This window comes from Plasmodium vinckei (genome assembly GCF_900681995.1).
Source record: "Plasmodium vinckei vinckei genome assembly, chromosome: PVVCY_04".
Classification (NCBI taxonomy): Eukaryota; Apicomplexa; class Aconoidasida; order Haemosporida; family Plasmodiidae; genus Plasmodium; species Plasmodium vinckei.
In genome coordinates this window covers 756,799-778,144 of record NC_051296.1, presented here as the reverse complement: position 1 = coordinate 778,144, position 21,346 = coordinate 756,799, and the positions used below count along the sequence as shown (strand labels likewise).

The 21,346-nt window shown below is 22.7% G+C and overlaps 5 protein-coding genes across 5 annotated transcripts; all 5 read right to left on the bottom strand.

Annotated features, from left to right (window-relative positions):
• Positions 1-1,237: 1,237 nt before the first annotated feature.
• On the bottom strand, positions 1,238-2,433 carry PVVCY_0402130 (PIR protein CIR protein; the record flags this gene model as incomplete). Its single annotated transcript, XM_037634992.1, has 3 exons — positions 1,238-1,330; positions 1,436-2,263; positions 2,401-2,433. The coding sequence occupies 3 exons, from the start codon at positions 2,431-2,433 to the stop codon at positions 1,238-1,240; spliced, it is 954 nt and encodes a 317-aa protein (XP_037490180.1).
• A 1,762-nt stretch (positions 2,434-4,195) lies between these two features.
• Positions 4,196-6,145, bottom strand: PVVCY_0402120 (CIR protein PIR protein; the record flags this gene model as incomplete). The annotated part of the gene is made up of 3 exons (XM_037634991.1): positions 4,196-4,282; positions 4,370-5,995; positions 6,125-6,145. The coding sequence occupies 3 exons, from the start codon at positions 6,143-6,145 to the stop codon at positions 4,196-4,198; spliced, it is 1,734 nt and encodes a 577-aa protein (XP_037490179.1).
• A 2,403-nt stretch (positions 6,146-8,548) lies between these two features.
• PVVCY_0402110 (CIR protein PIR protein) lies at positions 8,549-11,488 on the bottom strand (the record flags this gene model as incomplete). The annotated part of the gene is made up of 3 exons (XM_037634990.1): positions 8,549-8,818; positions 8,909-11,341; positions 11,471-11,488. 3 exons carry the CDS (start codon positions 11,486-11,488, stop codon positions 8,549-8,551), a joined length of 2,721 nt encoding a protein of 906 aa, XP_037490178.1.
• A 3,309-nt stretch (positions 11,489-14,797) lies between these two features.
• PVVCY_0402100 (fam-c protein) lies at positions 14,798-15,201 on the bottom strand (the record flags this gene model as incomplete). The annotated part of the gene is made up of 2 exons (XM_037634989.1): positions 14,798-15,010; positions 15,121-15,201. 2 exons carry the CDS (start codon positions 15,199-15,201, stop codon positions 14,798-14,800), a joined length of 294 nt encoding a protein of 97 aa, XP_037490177.1.
• Positions 15,202-16,829: 1,628 nt separating this feature from the next.
• Positions 16,830-17,940, bottom strand: PVVCY_0402090 (CIR protein PIR protein; the record flags this gene model as incomplete). Its single annotated transcript, XM_037634988.1, has 2 exons — positions 16,830-17,771; positions 17,908-17,940. The coding sequence occupies 2 exons, from the start codon at positions 17,938-17,940 to the stop codon at positions 16,830-16,832; spliced, it is 975 nt and encodes a 324-aa protein (XP_037490176.1).
• Positions 17,941-21,346: the final 3,406 nt, after the last annotated feature.

Sequence of the window (21,346 nt, the reverse complement as noted above, 5' to 3'; positions counted from 1 at the left end):
AATATATTTTAAGCATCTTTCTACGGTTTAAAACAACAATTAGCACTGAACCCATATTTATGAGCTATTTATAAGGTTAAATAAGTCCTTGAATGAAGATTATTTTTAAAATAATACTTAGTAAATATTAAACATATAACACAAATAACTATTGATGCAAATTTTAAAGCATGATAAAAAAATATGTGTAATTAGATTGTTATATTGTGCTGTGAGAGGACAAAATAAAGTATATTTGCTCTTTTTATGTATATAATATTCGCTAAATGTTATGCATTGCTTATTTATCTTATATATTTTATTATTATACCAATCAATGTATATGACCCAAATAATTTATTAAAAATCTTAAGATAAAATAATGTTATTTTAAATTTAAAAAGTTGCAATTTACTAAGAACTGATAATATAACACGTGCTAATATAGAATAATAAAAAGATATTTAACATGTTTTGAATTTTTAACCCTTTTCGATCGATCCAGTTTTTTAAAATATAAAGCCGTATATCCCCAAATTTATCATATAAATAATGTTTTCCCTTTTATAATTAAAAAAATAAATTAATAAATGGACGGGGTCGACTGAATAGCATTCTCTATATTAATTAATTCCATTTCCTTATCAACTAAATTTACAAATGTTTTTATGTTTATTCTTTACTTCCATTTTCCCCACAATTTCTCATAATAAATATTAAAGTATTTAAATCGACGTTATTTTATAAAATCAAATCGATGCTCTGAAATCATTTGTCTATATCGATTCCGACATTTTATCGATTGCCCCATAAACCATTAACCACAAATTAACAATAAATACATAATTCACCTCATTTACCATTAAGTTATATTAATATGAAATTCAATTGTTATAATTTGTCTTATATATATATATAAAACAATTTGTTAAACTAATAAATATTGTCAAATTATTAAAAATTATACAAATAAAATGTATTGTGGTACTTAACCTTAACCCATTTATGGGTTCCACAAACACTATCTTAACCCTGACCCACTACACAAAATCATATACAAATTATACAAAAACAATACAAAAATGCAATAATATGCATATTAATTTTATATTTTATTAATTATATTATTTAATTATTCTTATAGACACAAAAATTATGATCCAAAAATATCGTCAAAAATGACTTGTTTCCAAATAGACATATTCTTAACATATATCAATCATTATTACGATTTCTGGAATTATCACTACTCTTCGAATCATATATTATGTTTCATTTTTTTCTTTATTTTTTTTAATTTTTTTTTTATATATTGTCTTTGAAATAGTTTATCAATTCCAAATAATGAATACTAATATAAAAATGGGAAAATTATTATATATTTTTTGATAAACGCATATAAGGGATCACAAAAATATAATTTAAATATTATAGTTTTTAATTCCTTATTATTTACCTTATAAGCAACTCCCAAGAAAACTGGTATTACAAAAAATGTTGATAAACCTGGAATTACTGTGTTTAATATCGATGGACTTGATGATGTACCTTCAGGAGTCTGTCCCAATGTTTGTCCAGAATCTATTCCAGAATTTCTTACAGGAATTTTTTTGGGGGTTAATTCTGGACGTGATTTAAAATCGGGGCATTTACTATTACCATAATTATTTTTTAAATTGTTATAATCATTTGATAATGTAGACAATATTTGACTAAATGGACTGTCTTTTATATTATTAGAATCATTATTGACTGTTTCAAAATATTGAGCAAATTGATTAGCTTTTTTCGAAAGGTTTGTGCAATTCACATGTTCATCATGAAATGCATTATACAAATAAAATAATATACTAAATGGATCATTAAATTTAGATATTTCTTTAATATCCATCAAATCTTTTATTTTATCTATAATTTTCATATAAGTCGTAGTATCATCATCTTTTATTATATTATTATAATACTCATTTTTTTCTATATGATTAGTATAAAAATTATTTAAATTCATATCACATTTATCTTGCACTGTATTTAGTTTATAACTTAACCATAAAATAGCGTATTCGGCAAATTTATCATATTCTAAACCATACTTCTTAAAATTTTTTAGCAAATAAATAAAACTACAGCTAGCCCATAGAAAATAATCATCACATTTGTAATTTCCTGAATTATTCTCGTAATGACAATATTCGTCGATTAATTCTACGTATTTTGTATCAACTCTAAAATGACCTTTATCCGTCACATAAAAATAGTCATTTATCGTAAAAATATCTTTATACTACAAATATATTTTATGAATTAAACAAAAAAACGTATTAATATAAATACTAATCAAATGAAAATTAATATAATTTATGAGCGATACAACATATAAAACATATATGAAGAAAATATTTTATTTAAAAAATTGTATACCACATCCTTAAGATTATCACTTGACTCTGCCATAATTTGGGGATTATGAGGGATAATAATATTTATATATATTATGTAATTATTTGTTGTATCTATTTAAGTTCTTTTCATAGCAATTACATTTCGTTATACATGCTATACTTATTTTATGGCAATTATCTAAATTACCTTAAATGGAAAGTTGCTTAATATATTTTTGCCATATGTATATATGATCCATTTATACAAAAAATGCTATTATTATTATAATCCTTAATAATATAAAAATAGTTATTTAATACGATATATTACAGTTTTATATAGTTGTTTCTTATAATATAGATTTTTCTAAAATTATAGTATTTTTAAATTAAGTTACATGCTCCATTTTCTATTCAAGTTGTATAAATTTATATTATTTTTATTTAATATAGATAAATTCATGGCCGATTTTAATATGTTCAATAACTTTACTTTTAATCCTATATACTTCAATTTAGAAATATATTTTATTGGGTTATCTTATAATATATTTTGAGCATCTTTTCTAGGGTTTAAACAGCAATTAGCACTGAACCCATACAATTGAGCTATTTATAAGCTCAAATAATTCTTTAAATACATATTATCTTTAAAATAATACATAGTAAATATTAAACACATAACAGAAATAAGTATTGATGTAAATTTTAAAGCATAATAAAAAAAATGTGTAATTAGATTGTTATATTGCGCTTTAGAGGACAAAATAAAATATATTTGATCTTTTAATGCATAAATTTAAATAAATATTCGTTAAATGCTCATAATTATTCATGTTTATCATATATATTTTTTTTCTATAGTTATCAATGTATATGATCCAAGTAATTTATTAAAAACCCTAAGATAAAACATGCTATTTTAAATTTAAAAAGTTGCAATTCACTAAGAACAGATAATATAACACATGCTAATATGGAATAATAAACAGATATTTAAAATTAATTTGGTCTTTAACTTTTTTTTTATGTGTTCATTTTTTTAAAATATAAAGCCGTGTGTCCCAAAAATTACCATTAACAATATAAGTAACATTGGTACATTTGTAATGCACTATTATATGCTGTTGATTTATTATTCAATCAATAAAACAAACATTCATTTATGTTAGAAAGTGCCATTATATTTTTATATTGATTTTTACTTAATATATATAAAAAACAATTATATGCACTATGACAAGAATTTATAGTGTCATTGTTTATATTTTTTCCAGATATTATTATTAATTTTTTAAATAATAAGTAATTTTATAAAAAATATATTTTTTATTCATTCATTATTTTAATAATGTTTTCATTCCTATAATTATATAAATAAATTTATAACTGAAATTGAATAACCATTATAACAACATCACATTTATACATATTATAATATATTTTTCGAATTATAATTATATAAATATTTTTTAAATTATAATTATGATTTTATCTACATATAATAATAGTAATAAACAAATTTACATATTTATCATTTTTAATACTTACATAAAGTTTTTAAATCGGTTTCATAGAATCTGAACTCCAAAATAAAAGTTATTAATTAAATTTATAATTCCAAAAAATCGGATTTTCTTTTATAGACAAAAAAATTAACAAAAAAAATAAATTAATAAATGGCATAGGATCTGCCTGTATAAGTTTGTATATATTTAATAATGGACTTTTTCCCCATAGACGGAATTTATAAATTTTTTAGTCTGTTTTTTTCGACTATATGATTTTATAATTATTTGCATCTTCTTTCTTCTATCACTTAAGTTTATAACTGTTCATGTCGTTTTATTTACACCAAACAAATTTGTAACTTTTTTCATTTTTTTTCTTTTTAATTTCTTTCTACGTTCAAATACCAAAAACTAACATAAAATTATAAAAAATGAATAATATTTTACAGTGAGGAAATATTTTAAAAATCGTACATTTCATAATTTTCTTTTATTTACCTTGTACATAATAGCTAAAGTAATGGATATTATAATAACTATAATTGGAATTCCAATTTTTTTGAATTCTTTGAATATAAATATATCACCTATTCCTATTGTTCCATTTCCTTTTACTCCAAATTCAGGATCTTCTGGTTTAATCACTGGGCCTTCCACCGGTTTTTCAGATTCGTGACCGTTTTGATCAGAATAGTGGTTTTCAGATGAGTCCTGAGACTCTCGTGGTTCTTGAGTTTGTTCTGTAGAACTTGGTGAAGTTTCTGATGAAGTTTGTTTTGAATTTTTTTGGGGTTGTGATGGGCCATCCCCTCCTCCGCCTGAATCAGATTCTTTATCATCTGAATCAGGAGGGTTTTCTACTTGTTTAGAATCAATACTTAGATTGTTAATAAAATTATTAAAAAATTCAGGAAATTTGTAGAAATTGTTTTTTATATTAGATACAGACGTATTATATAAACTATTAATAGTATCCGTGACCTTTGTAAGTTGTTCCTTTTTTTTACCAACAAACTCGCGAGCATTATTTAATTGTTCCATACCTTTTGATACGATTTCAAAAATTAATGGTCCAGTATTAAAAGGGTCCCCTGCCGTACTTTGAGTTCCATCTTCTACTTGATCACTATCCGTCCCATCTCGGTTATTACCTGAGCCATCTGAATCTTTTTGCTCACTCAATTGATCTTTTGGTTGTTCAGGGGATGGTGGTGTAGATGCTGAATCTTGTTTTTGCGCCTGCGGTGGGGATGGCAATGCTGTTGGTATTTGTTGTAACTCTGATGATTGTGGTGCTGATTCTTTTTTTTCTGGCTCTTGTGGTAGCGGTGATTCTTCTTTTGAAGAAGATTGTAATTGTACTGAGGCCGCTTTTTTATCGAGGGAATTACATTTTTTTTTAGGGAATTCATATGATATAAAGCCTTTCGTCCCGTTTATCTCTAATCCATCTAGTGTTATAAGTTTTTTAAGATTAGTTGCTAAATTATTGTTTGAAGGATTTTCCTCAATAGCAGAAACTCTAAAATCATCATATATACCTTTTAATTTTTTCAATAAATGAAGATATGATTTGCATCCAGAAGTATTTAAATAAAGGTTTATATATTGATCAAGGCATTTTTTAGAATAATTATAAAGTTTATTACTTCCAGCACCGTTATTTTTATAATCTACAATTGTTTTACATATTCTATTAAGTAACATATAAAATTCGGCCATATACCTAAGATTAGCATTTTTCAAACCCTTTATATGATCAAAAAGAACCCAATAATCCCCTTTTACTTTATGTTTCTCTAAATACTTTTCATAAGCACTTTTTAAAGTAATAGGATCGACATAGCCTTTTTGAGTCTTTTTGTCTTTGCTTTTGTCGTGTATCTTAAATAATATATTACTTATCCACATCAATAAACATTCATCATACTTATTATAATCATCACCTTTTAATAAATTTTTGAATTCCATATATATATATACGGACAAAGCATTAATACGTTCTTCATTTGTTTTACAATCATCGTTACTACAATAACTTTTGATGGATATTTCTTTGTTAATTTTCGTCGTATCGACATTTTTACCTTTAAAATAACTATCACCTTTAATAATAAATTCACACTAAGAAATAATTATAAAAATATGCATTAATTCAAAATGTATTCAAATAAATTTAATATTATTTAAATATAAATTAAACATAATAAAATTAAGGATAAATATGTTTTATTTTAAAATAAAATTATTTACCATTAGTTTGTGTTTGTCCATTGTAATGGAATTTTGTTTTTAAACTGTAGATTGAATCATATTATTTTTACATAAAACTTATATACTACACCAAAAAATTTATGCAATTATTTGTCTTTATATGTGAAATTTCCAATAGTTAAACACACTATTAGCATTTTTCTTAATAATAATAGTTTAAAATAATATACAATAATATAATTAAATAAAACTTATATTAACTTTTGTTGCAATTCAGGTAAGTATGCTTATTTTGCGATTTTTTTGAAACATTTTTATCATATGTGAAATATCGCTATTCTTAATAATATTCGATCATCTTCCTTGTATAATTTTGTTTGACATTTCAATATCTTTAAATAAAACACATTCTCTAATTATTATACGCTATAATATGTAATAACTTTGCTTATGTGCTAACATTTCTTTATATATAAATATAATAATGAATAGTTTCAAGTGCACATCTTATCTAATTTGGAAAATTAAAAATGTGTAATATACACATTAAATTAATTGAGCTACTACAATTAAAATGAATCATGAATATAAATTAGTTTTAGGATCCTAGTTAGTATATATGAAGTGCATATTATTCTTTTCATCCTTATTTATTTAGCATATAAATAATTAAAAAATATTTTTTAAATATTAAAGCAAATAAATATAATTTAAATATATTAATTTTTAAATTGTATTCATGTTTTGGTTGGAATAATGAATTAATTGTGGATCCAATATAACACGGATTACCATTTTAAGTACACATTTACACTTATAACCTAAACATATATTATGTATTATATATTTTATAATATAAATTTATTTATTTAATATTTGCATTTTTAATGGAAACTTTAAAATTATTAATAAAATTAATGTTATATTGCTTGGTTCTGTTGATTCTAATATTGCCACATTAAAACTTGCTTAAAAATTGTTATAATATTTCATTTGATGTTTTATGCATACTATTTTAATTTTAGTATACCTTTAAGAATATATATAATGAATTTATATCCATATAGTATATCGAATAAATATAATATAATTTTCTTATTTAGCAACATACTAATCCATTATTATTATTGGTATACCACTGTACACTACAATGGGATAATTAATGCACTCAGGAGAATTACTTTAAACCAATTACTAATTTTCATTGTTTCATTGTTTTAAAATATAACATTTTAGAACGTATATATTATTTCGTAATAACACTATATTTTAATTCCATATTGGATAATTTGTATAATTAATGTTAAAAACTCATATGTTAATCTGAATATATGTTGTAATATAGACGAATATTCAAAATAAGGCTTATTATAATATATTGCTACATATATAGTTTTATTATTACAGTTCAGTTGGTATAATATAATTTAAATCATAATAATAATGCCACAAATAATATGTTTCATCGAATAAAGAAACATTGTGTTATTCATAATTCAATATAGATATGGGCTACTATCCCTTATATAATAAGGATTCTTATATATAGTTAGCCAAAAATCCCCAATAAATATAAAATGTGGAGATATAATTTTACCGAATTTAATATATACGAACGAATTCGATGAAAGTATTATAACATATGGAGAATTTGTTATGCGACCCTTTCATATTAATACCTATGTTCCTTTTTTCGTTGCATATTTGGGATTCATTTCGAGATTAAACATATATGGACGGTACGCATATTTAATAAACAGTTACAGACAAAAAATATTATCAAATTATAAAAAATTAAATTATAGTATACGACGAATTCTAATTCAAAACACAATTCTATACCTGAGCCTAACCCCTCGATGCAGCTTATAATTTTATTAACAAATGTGTTTAATTTAAGTTTATTTAAAACAATTATAAATATTAACTAAAAATAAGTAAATTCCCAATTCATTAATATATAATATATCTCAGAATATACAACATCATGCTTATTATTTCTGGTAAATAGTATAAAATATTAATATTGACAAATGTAATCCCAAAAAATAATCAAATTACAATAGTAAATCGGAAAATAACCATATAGAACCAATATATTGAAAAAAATACCAATTTATTATTATATGAAACCAAAAATGAAGTACGCTTAATAAGTAACGCTTTATTTTGTCGTATTAATTTAGCAGGGGGAAAGACACCTTTTATATTGAAACAATACAATATTTTGACTTTTATAAATAATAATTAAAGACAAAGAAATATTATAACTCGGTTATAATAGAGAATTTCATCATATAAAAAATTTATTTTATGTTTTATTATAAAATAAGAAACAAACTTTTGATCTGTATCATATATATATATAATACTTCTTTATATTAATAGACAAATTTACTATTTAGCATTCTTTAATTTTATACATTTTTTAATTCGATTTTAAATATAAGTTAATTAAATTTATCATTCTATGGTGTCTCGTTTTCTTTTATAGACAAAAAAAATCAACAAAAAAAATAAATTAATAAATGGCATAGGATCGCCCTGTATAATCTTGTATATATTTAATAATGAATTTTTTTTTCCACCAACTGAATTTATAACCGGTTTTAGGTGTTTGATCCTATCATTTGAACTTATAATTATTTTTGTCTTTCTGTTTCCATCAACTAATTTTATAACTCTCTTCATGTTTTTTTTTTCCGATTTTTTTGATGATCCAATCGATAAACACTAAAATAAAAATATAGGGGAATATATATTTTTTTACAATAATAAAAATTCTTTAAAAGTGCTGTATTTAGTAATTATATTATTATTTACCTTATATGCAATTAATAAAATAATGGGTATTAAAATAAGTGTAACCGAAACACCAGTTAAACTACACTGTTTAGATGTGCAACACACTAATGTGGTACTCATAAATTTTATTTTAGGTTTACAATCCTCTGATCCATTCCACGTAGTTGGAATTATATTCCAGGGTCTTATGAAAACGTGGTCAGAACTTGGCGATTTTACTAATTGAACATTTGTTTTGTGATTAGGTTGATCAACTTGTTGGGGGGACAGTGTGATAGATTGTGATTGTGGAGATGGTTGGTTTTTTGATGTTGGATCTATTGATGTAGTTGGCGATGAATTTGGTTGAGAGTCTTTTGGTGCATCTTTTAGTGAATCTGATGGCGAATCGGATGGTGATGGTGGAGTTGAATCTGATGGTGATGGTGGTGGTGTTGGTGTTGATGGTGGTTGTACTGGTGGTGATGGTATTGGTGTTGTATCTGTTCCAGATGGCAGAGATGCTGAATTTCCATGTGGTAAATTCCCGGATTGTTTTGTTTGATTACCTGTATTTACTTGATTTTCTGAATCGCCTTGACTACCTTTATTTGCATGACCATCTGACCCACGACCTGTTTTATCAGATGATTTTCCTTGATCACCTTGTACACTACCTCCTTCATTAACTCCACTACCTGGAGTTCCTGCTCCACCATTTCCTCCACCGTCTTTATTTCCTTTATCACTGTCTGAAGTCTTTTGTCCAATTTTAGAAGCATCTGGTCCACCATCTGCACCTCCTGATTCACTACTTGTAATTCTTTGATTATCTTGCCCACTACCTTGCCCATCATCTGGCACATTAACTGGATTTCCTGTTCCACCCGGAACTCCCTTCTTAGAATTTGAATCTTGATCTTGATTTACTGCGCCTTGTTTAGTCCCTTTATTTTCCGATCCTGGTATTTGGGGCATCGATGGGGAATCACCCACTTGGTTTGTTTTCGTTTGTGTGTTATCTTTTGATTCCCTTCCTGAACTCCCTGGAGCACCACCTGATACACTACCTGAATTTCCTGATCCATTTTGACTTTCTTTATCGCCACCTGTATCTCCTCCTTGATTATCTGTGTCACTACCTGATCCACCACTTGTACCCCCTGCCCCACTACCTAGATCACTTGTTCCATCTGGACTTTTTTGATCACCACCTAATACATCACCTGTTCCACCTTTTGAAGCACCTTTTCCATTATCGAGATCTCCTGTTTCACTAATTTTATCAGTGGATCCACCTTCTGGTCCACCTTTTCCAGTATCTTCGCCACCTGATTCACTATTTGCTCTATCACCTCCATTTATTTGACTATCTTTCCCACCACTTGGATCGCCGAGTTCTTTATCTCTACCCTTCATATTTCCTTTTTCAACTTCGGGACCCTTTGTCTCACTTTTAGAGCCCCCTGTTTCTTTGCCTGGATCCGTTAGTTCATTTTGATTATTTTTTCCTAGTTCTTGAGATTCTTGTGAAGATGAAGGTAATTCCAGTTTTGTAGGTAGATCTTCAGGTGGTTTTGCTGATGATAATTGTTGTGTTTCTCGTTGTGGTTCTTGTGGGGATGGTGAATCTTGTTTTTGCTGCTGTGGCGGTGGTTCTTCTTTTGAAGAAGGTGGTAATCCTGATGGTTCCGCCTTTTTTGATGAGACTATTTTTTTTTGTTTTATGGGGAATTTACATTGTTCAGTACTGAAGTCATATGTTTTAAAACCTCTCACTGCGTCCATCTCTTTTCCATTTTCTAGTGTAAGTTTTTTAAGTTTAGTTGCTAAATTAATGTTCGAACTATTTTTCTTAATAACAGAACTAAAATCATCATATGTGCCTTTTAATTTATTCAATAAATCAAGATATGATTGGCAATCAGAAATGTTATTATAAAGGATTTTATATTGACGACTGCAACCGATAGAATTTCTAGAAAATTCCCTACTTTCGACGCCCTTTGTTTCATAATATGTAATTAGTTTACATATGTGATTAAGTAACTTATAAAATTCGCTCATATACTTAAGATTAGCTTCTTTCAAACCCTGCATCATATTTAAAAGATCCCAATAATCCAAGCCTTTTTTATGCTTATCTAAATACTCTTCATAAGCCTGCTTTAAAGTAAAAGCATCCATATACCCTTTTCTAATATTTTTGCCTTTTCCTTTTTTGTGTATCTTAAGCAATTTATCACCTATCCACATCAATAAATATTCATCATAGTTATTATACTGAGTTTTTCTTATTATTAACATTTTGAAATTCATAATTATATATTTGGCCACAGCATGAATACGATCTTCATTTGTTTTACAACCATTGCTACTACAATATCCTTTGATTTTTTCGTTTTTGTTAAATTTCTGCGTATCGACATTTTCATCTTTAAAATAATTATCACCTTCGAGAAGTAACTTACACTAAGAAATAGTTATAAAAATATACATTAATTCAAATTTTATCAAATAAAATTTAATATTATTTAAATATAATTTAAACATAATAAAATTAAGGATAGATATGTTTTATTTTAAAATAAAGTTATTTACCATTTTTTTAGTGTTCATTGTAATGAAATTTTGTTTTTAAACTGTAAATTGACATCATATTGTTTTTACATAAAACTTATATACTACACCAAAAAATTTATGCAATTATTTGTCTTTATATGTGAAATTTTAAATAGTTAAACACATTTTAGCATTTTTCTCAATAATAATATTAATTTTAAATTAATATACAACATATAATAAAATAAAACATATATTCACTTTTACTACAATTTAGATAAGTATCCTTATTTTGTGATTTGTTCGAAACATTTTTATCATATGCGAAATATCGCTATTCTTAATAATATTTGGAATACCTTCATTGTATAATTTTGTGTAACATTTTAATAAGTTTAAATAAAACATATTTTCTAATCATTATACGTTCTTACATTAGATAACTATGCATTTTCTTGATTTATAGTAAAAACATAACCAATTTTATATTATTATAAATATATAAAGAATTAAAAATATGTTATTACTATAATTGTTAAAAATGTATTTGTATCTCATTATTTGAATGGCATGTATTGATATATGCTATTGTTCAACGTGAAATATTACACTTTTTTATATAATTTCTAACAAATATAAAACACTATTTGTGTTTAAATTTAATATTATTCTTTTTTCTAAATAAATAAATATAATACGTTTAATTATCTTAATTAATAATTCACTTTAGAATATGTAATAACTTTGCTTATGTACTAACATTTCTTTATATATAAATTTAATAAATGAATAATTTTGAGTACATAAATTATGTATGTTTTTAAATTAAAAAAGTATAATCTACAAATTATGGTAATTGAGCTATTACAATTAAAATGAATCCTGAATATAAATTAGTTTGGGGGTAATAGTTATTATATATAAAATGTATATTATTCTTTTCATTCTTATTATCTATTTAATATATAAATGATTAATAAATGTATTTTAAACAATAAAGAAAATAAATATAATTTAATATATTAATTTTTATTTAAAAATTCTATAAATACTTTGGTTAGAATAATTAATTAATTTGAGAATCAATATAATATGAGCTACCATTTTAAGTACACATTTATACTTATAATCTAAACATATATTTTGCATTGCATAATTTGTAATGAAATTTTATTTATTTCTATAATAGGATAAATGTATTTTTAGTGAAAAATATATAATTGTTACTTTAATTAATATTGTTTTTTTTGTCGTGCTAATTCTAATATTACCACATTAAGGCTTAAATAAATGCTATAATGCTTCATTTGATCCTGTATGCATACCATTTTAATTCTATCATCCGATTAATAATATATATAATGAATTTATATCCATATAGCGTATCAAATAAAATATTATATTTGTTCATATTTAATAATATATTAATCTTATATTATTATTGTTACTGATATATCACTGTACACTACAATGAGATAATTAATGCACTCAAGAGAAATACTTTAAACCAATTACTAATTTTCCTTGCTTCATTGTTTTAAAGTGCAACATTTTATGGCATATATTATTTCGTAATAGCACTATATTTAAAATATAAATTTATAAGTTTCTGCATATATAATAGCCTAGTATAAATATTATTGTTCAAATAAAATTAATTATTATGTGTTTTTTCGATAAAATTAATATTTAATTATATGAATTTTTTACAATAAAATCATATTTCAATATTATTTGTAGAATATTTACTATCTTATATGTATAAGCATATAATAATAACCCTATTTCTATATACCTAATTTTTTTAATTATTATAAAAATTATTAGAACAAATTATTATATGAAATTTTATTAATATTTTATTTTTTAACTATTTTAAATATAATATATTTACACCTCAAAACTATAAAATTTAAAAATTAATAATGATTAACCTATTATTATGGCTTTATGATAAATAAATTAAAGCTTATAAAGCAACTAATATTCATACTAATTAATTTTAATAAAATGTAAAGAAATCAGATAAAGCGAAAATATTATATATCGTTAAAATTTAATAAAATATTATACATATATCTATAATATAATTTTATTGTATTATTAAAAATGTTAGATGCATAAAATGCCTTTTATAGATAATGTTGCGTTGTCGAATCTCGATCGATATTTAATGAATCCATATTTTATGATTACCTATTATATATTAGTATTATGTTTAAATAATATTAAACATATGCATATTAACCTGAAGGTATATTATAATGCAGATAAATGTTCCAAATGAGTTTGATTATTACAGTTTATTTGGTATAATATAATTTAAATCAAAATAATAGTGATACAAATAAAGAAACATACTGTGTTACTCATGGTTCAACATAGCTATGGGTTAACACGCCTTATATAATATATAATAAGGGTTCTTATATATAGTTAGACAAAATTAGAAATAAATTATAAAATGTGAAGTTATAATATTGCCACATGTAATATATACAATCGAATTCGATGAAGGTATTGTAACTTATGTAAAATATATTATTCGACCCCTTTCATATTAACGAGTATGCAACTTTTGGTTGTATATTTACCCACCATCCCGAGATTAAACATACGGGATGACATATATATTTAATCAGGATTTATAGACAAATAAATATGGTCAAATTATAAATAAACTAATTAAAATATGGTTTTAATTCAAAGCATAGGTTCCATAAAACAAAGCTGTAACCCATAGTCCAAAACCTTACCCCCAAATATGGATTCCCCCAAACGTAACTATATTTCCTGAGTCCTACCCCCCAATATTGTTTATAATTTTATTAATAAGTGTGCTTAAATAAAGTTTATTTTAAATTATTATAAATATTAACTAAACATGAGCATATTTAATATCCATTAATATGTAATATACATGGATGGAAATAATGATAAATGAGTTTTTGACAAATATAAAATAAAAATAAATTATATATGTGAATATGTATTAAATTAAAAATATATAAAATAAAACAAACACAAATATAAGTTATAAGACATAATATACATTAAAATGCACAAATATGTATTTTATAAATATGTATATAATATATAGTTATACGGATACAAATAATAAATACTATGATTCTATCAAATGAATCAATCGTATTTCAATTATTAATTATTTTTCGGAATATTTTCACGAATTATATACAATAATGTAAATAAACCAAAATGTTTTCCATGTAAATAAATATATAGGTTTTATATTAACAATTTATAATAAATAAATTGTATTTATTTTGACATTTATGTAATCAATTATAAACTTAAAATATTAACACATAAATATAGAAATGGAGAGCCTATTCATATAGTTCATCATTCCCAAAAAAAACAGCAACAACAAAATTTATCACATTCATCATAATCGTCATCTTTTAAAATAACACGATCATAACTATACGTGTTATTGTTATTATTTGATTGGGTTTCTCGTTGATATTTTATAACTTTTTTTTTGTTACTTCCGTTTATTTTCTTGATAGCACGAATGATTCTACTTCTTAAGCCAGGTGTCTTAGATTGATCATGCTAGAAATAAATATAATAATATATATATTAATATATATGAAACAACATGTAAATAAACACTATTATATAATTTTCTATATACTAGTTTATATTTTGTTTTGACAACTTACTTTCTGTTCCGAGCAATGTGTTGATACAGTCAAAAGGACATACAAGATGATACAAACTAAACTAAATATCCTTTTATTCATTTTTTTATTAATAATAAATGTTTTCGAATCATACGCTTTAAATAATATATATGATTTATTCTTTTTAGTTTCCTTTTTATATATTATTATTGTAAAACAATAATGCTATTATTTAATATTACAAATTGTTTCATTTTAATTTATATAAACAAGTTATATGCTATTATGGAAATATATGTTTCTGCTATTTTAAATCATCCACAAATTTATGATCCTGCAATTATAACAAAATTATTTTTAATATTTAAAACATAAATAAATTATTCCACTAATTTATATACATACAGAATTATATAAATATATAATAACTGCTATCAACAAAGATGTAATATGCAACTGCTAAAATTTTTATATTTATGTTTTTTTCAAATACAATCCCATTTTCGTATATAATACATTATTTTAATTATAAAACTGCATTTATGTAAAAATTTAACCTAAAATATTTTTTGCATATTTTTATAAAATAAGTCTTTAGTTTAATTTAAAGGTTCATTTAATAACATGTTTGGTACTTTATAAATTTATATTTTTTATTTTTGTATGTTTACTGCAAATTAATATATATTAATTATGGAATAAAATATTAGATGCGAACATATGAAAAAAAATTATCAAAAATTATTATTTGCATCTAAATGCGTTTTTATTGTTATACTTCTCAAATTTTTAATATCATTTAATAATATTTTGTATTTTTTTTATAAAAATAGGTGAATGAGCCTTAATATGGCCCCCATATACTAAAACCCGAATTATTTATACTAATAAATGCAATATGCCTTATTTATTATTGTTTGAATTTTATATTGTTTTTTAAATACGAAAATAAAACTTATTAAATTTATCATATAAATAATGTCTTTTCTTTTATAAACAAAAATAATCAACAAAAAAAATAAATTAATAAATGTACGGGATCGGTCTGTATAATATTTTCTACATTAATTAATCCCATTTCCCCACAATTTCTCATAATAAATATTAAAGTATTTAAATCGACGTTATTTTATAAAATCAAATCGATACTTTGAATTTATTTTTCTGTATCGATTCCGACATTTGATCGATTACCCCATAACACAATTAACCCCAAATTAACAAAAAATCCATAGTTAAACACAATTATCATTAAGTTATATTAAGACGAAATTAAATTGTTATAATTTGTCTTATATATATTTAAAACAATTCGTTAAACTAATAAATATTGTCAAATCATTCAAAATTATACAAATAAAATGTAATGTAGTACTTAACCTTAACCCATATGTGGGTTTCATAAACACAACCTTAACCTTGACCCACTACATAAAATCATATAAAAATTATACAAAAAATATGCAAAAATAATGTAAAATACAATAATATATACATATAGCTTTATATTTTATTGATTATAATATTCAATTATTCATATAAACCCAAAAATTATCGTTAAAAATATCGTCAAAAATGACTTGTTTCCAAATAGACATATTCTTAACATATATCAATCATTATTATTGTTCCTGGAATAATCGTTAATCTTCGAATCATATATTAAATTTCATTTTATTCTTTATTTTTTTTAATTTTTTTTTTATATATTGTCTTTGGAATAGTTTATTAATTCCAAATAATGAATACTAATATAAAAATGGGAAAATTATTATATATTTTTTGATAAACGCATATAAGGGATCACAAAAATATAATTTAAATATTATAGTTTTTAATTCATTATTATTTACCTTATAAGCAACTCCCAAGAAAACTGGTATTGCAAATATCGATAAACCTGGAATTACTGTGTTTAATATCGACGAACTTGATGATGTAACTTCAGGAGTATCCCCCAATACTTTTTCAGCACCTTTTCCAGGACTGTCTACAGTATTTACTACAGGATTTTGTGTAGAACTTTTTTTAGGGGTTAATTCTGTAAGAGGTGGAAAATCAGTACATTTTTTTTTTAAATTATCATAATCATTTGATAATGTAGACAATAATTTGCTGTATGAAGGATTTCCGTTAATATTAGAATTTTCATTAAGTTCTTTATATTTTTGAACAAATTCATTAGCATCTTTCGAACATTTATTGCAATTCCAATTGGTTTTGTTAATTTCATTATACAATATACATAATATACTAAATGGACCATTAAATTTAGATATTTCATTATTATCCATCAAATCATTATTTTTATTTATAATTTCCTTATAAGTCATATTATCATCATCATCATTTATTTTATTATTATAATTATCATTTTTTTCTATATAATTAGTATAAAAATCATTTAATTCGATGGTACTATATTTTTTATTTTGATTTAGTTTATAACTTAACCATAAAATAGCGTATTCGGCAAGTTTATCATATTTTGAATCAAATTTGTCCTTTAAATTATTTAGCAAATAAAAAACGCTACAACTAGCCAATTGAAAATAATCATGACATTCGCCATTTTCTGAGACACACCAGGAATGACAATAATCGTCGATTAATTTGTGTGCATTATTAACTGTTAATTGACCATTATCATTCTCAGTAAAATAGCCATTGATCGCAACAATTTCTTTATACTACAAATATATTTTATGAATTAAAAAAAAAACGTATTAATATAAATGCTAATCAAATGAAAATTAATATAATTTATGGATGATATAACATATAAAACACATGCGAAGATAATATTTTATTTAAAAAATTGTATACCACTTCCTCAATACTATAAGATGGCTGTCCCATAATTTGAAGATTATGAGGGATAATAATATTTATATATATTACGTAAATATTTGTTGTATCTATTTAAGCTCTTTGCATACCAATTATATTTCGTTAAACATGCTATACTTATTTTATGACAATTATATAAATTACCTTAAATGGAGAGTTGCTTAATATACTTTTGCCATATGTATATATGATACATTTATACAAAAATGGTATTATTACTATAATCCTTAAAGTATATAAATAGTTATTTAATAAGATATATTACAGTTTTATATATCTGTTTCTTATAATATAGATTTTTCTAAAATTATAGTATTTTTAAATTAAGTTACATGGCCCATTTTCTATTCAAATTACATAAATTTATATTATTTTTATTTAATCTAGATAAATTAATAACCAATTTTAATGTGTTCAATAACTTTATTTTTAATCCTATATACTTCAATTTAGAAATATAACATATTGGGTTATCTTATAATATATTTTGAGCATCTTTTCTACGGTTTAAAATAACAATTAGCACTGAACCCATACTATTGAGCTATTTATAAACTTAAATAAGTCTTTAAATATATATTATTTTTAAAATAATACATAGTAAATATTAAACATATAATACAAAATAAATATTGATGTAAATTTTAAAGCATGATAAAAAAATATGTATAATTAGGTTGTTATATTAAACTTTAAGAGGACAAAATAAAATATATTTGCTCTTTTTATAAATATAATATTCGCTAAATGTTATCCATTGCTCATTTATCTTATATATTTTACTTCTATAGCTATCAATGTATATGACCCAAGTAATTTATTAAAAATCCTAAGATAAAATAATGCTATTTTAAATTTAAAAAGTTGCAATTCACTAAGAACTGATAATATAATACGTGACAATATGGAATAATAAAGACATTTAATATAATGGAGTCTTTAACTCTTTCTTCATCAATCCCATTTTTTAAAATTTAAATCCGTATATTCCAAATTGTATATTTGACAAAATATATAACAATTATACCTTTATAATGCACTCTTATATGTTACTGATTTATCATTCAATCAATAAAAAAAATACTTATGTATCTATGTTAGAAAGTATCATTATTTCATTATTTTAAAATAAAAAATTTTTATGCATATATATGATTCTCTGTAAAACGAAATATTTAGAATACATATTTGCTAATCTATATATGTATAATAACAAAGGATATTATAAAATTCAAGTAAATTTGTTAGAATATGTAAGCTATATAAATGTAGTTTTATATAATAGATATATGATATTTCCATAATTTAAAAATGTTCCAGTACCTAGTTATTGATGCAATAGTTTATTCTTCGTGCTTATATATATTAGAATACTAATATTAATTTAAATGTAGATTTTGTGAATTATTATAAAATATACTAAGAACAAAATATATTTGCCATTTTATTATTATACTCATATATCTACATTTTAATTATTTTATAATATAATGCATTTTATAATATATATAAACTATCAAGATTAATATCGATAATATAATTTTATACTATTATGGCAAGTAAATCAATAAAAACGTATAAACTGTTTCTATTAATATGAATTAATACTTTAACATAAAAATACAATATGATGTGTAACAACATATTTTTTATAAAAAATTAAATATATTATATTTTATGTATTATTAAAAATGTTAGATGCATAAAACATATTTTATATATATCGTTGTCTTATCGAATCTCTATCGATATTTTATATATCTATATTTATTATTGCCTATTATATATTGTAGTATGCTTAATTAATCATAAAAAATTCAGTATTAATGCATATGACCTATATTATAAACAACTATTTTAAACGAATCTTATTATATTTTTGTAAGTTCATAAACAATATTAAACCACAAATGTTGTATCATCCAAATAAGACATTTTGTTAAATACAAAAATTCGTCTAATAAACATAATTTATGTTATATATATATGTGTTAATATAATTTTAAATGTGGTTATTAACATTTCTTATATAATAGACTGTTATAATATATAATATCACGACTCAATATATATGGAAAACTCAAAATTAACATCAAATACAAAATATCGAGATTATACTTCAACATACTTAATATTTAATTTATAACACTCAAATGTAAGTGTTGTAATTTATGAATATGTATTGTTGGTTGGGTCCATTTCATATTAAAGCTTATACACCCCTTTATGTATTGCAGAACTATGCACATTTAGCGACCAAAATACAGAAGTTGTAATATATGTGTTTGTTCGTTTAATAATTTATTGTATATATTAAATAAATTAAATAGACTAATAAATATTATAAAAAATCAAATGTAAGTATATTCCTGAATCCTAACCCCAATGTACATAATACAAAAAACCCTTATTTCGAACACCTTAACATTAAAAAATATATAATTAAAAAAAAAAAAATTCGTATATAAATACTCTATATTTTATTTTTACAATTTTATGTAATTTTTAATGTATTCTTAATTAATTTTATTTTTACAATTTTATTTAATTTTTACTGTATTCTTAATTAATTTTATTTTTACAATTTTATTTAATTTTTACTGCATTCTTATTTAATTTTATTTTTACAATTTTATTTAATTTTTACTGCATTTTTAATTAATTTTATTTTATATATTTTTTACATTTTGTATTGTTTTATATTTTATTAATATTTGGACAATTGTATTCAGATTAAAATTAAAAAATAAAATTGCAAAATCTGTGATTAACCATAACAGAAAATTTAATATACTGTTGTTATGATGAATTCAAATATTGTTATTGTAGTTGTAATTGTTGCAACCATATATAAATAATATATATAATTTCAGATAAATTAAATTCATTAATACATGAAAATATAAAAAATATGTATACTCAAATAAAGGCAAAAAATAACAAAACAATAACTATATATTTTATACAATTACTATTATATCTATCCGATATAACCGTTTATTATCCATTACGCATATATATATAATCATAGTTATTCCAAATCATATATTGTAAAAATTAGATTAAAACGAATATTTACTTTTTATATTGTTCCCCTCTTTATATTTTAAATTGCCTGTTTTCATTAAATAATTCAGGTATGTAAGCATATGTTTTTTTTTCAAGATGCATGTAAGTAAGGGCATGCAAAGTCCTATATATATATATTATATAGATTTTTGGATAGAAACTATAAAAAAATGGATACGTCCATAACCCGTAGCAACAAAATATATTATATATAATTAAATCTGTATTTTTAAATATTATTATAATACTAGACAAATTAAAATAATAATATTTGTGGTACTCTATAATTTGTGACATTATTTTTCTTCTCTTGCAATGAGTTCATTTAAATAAAAAATTTCCCGTT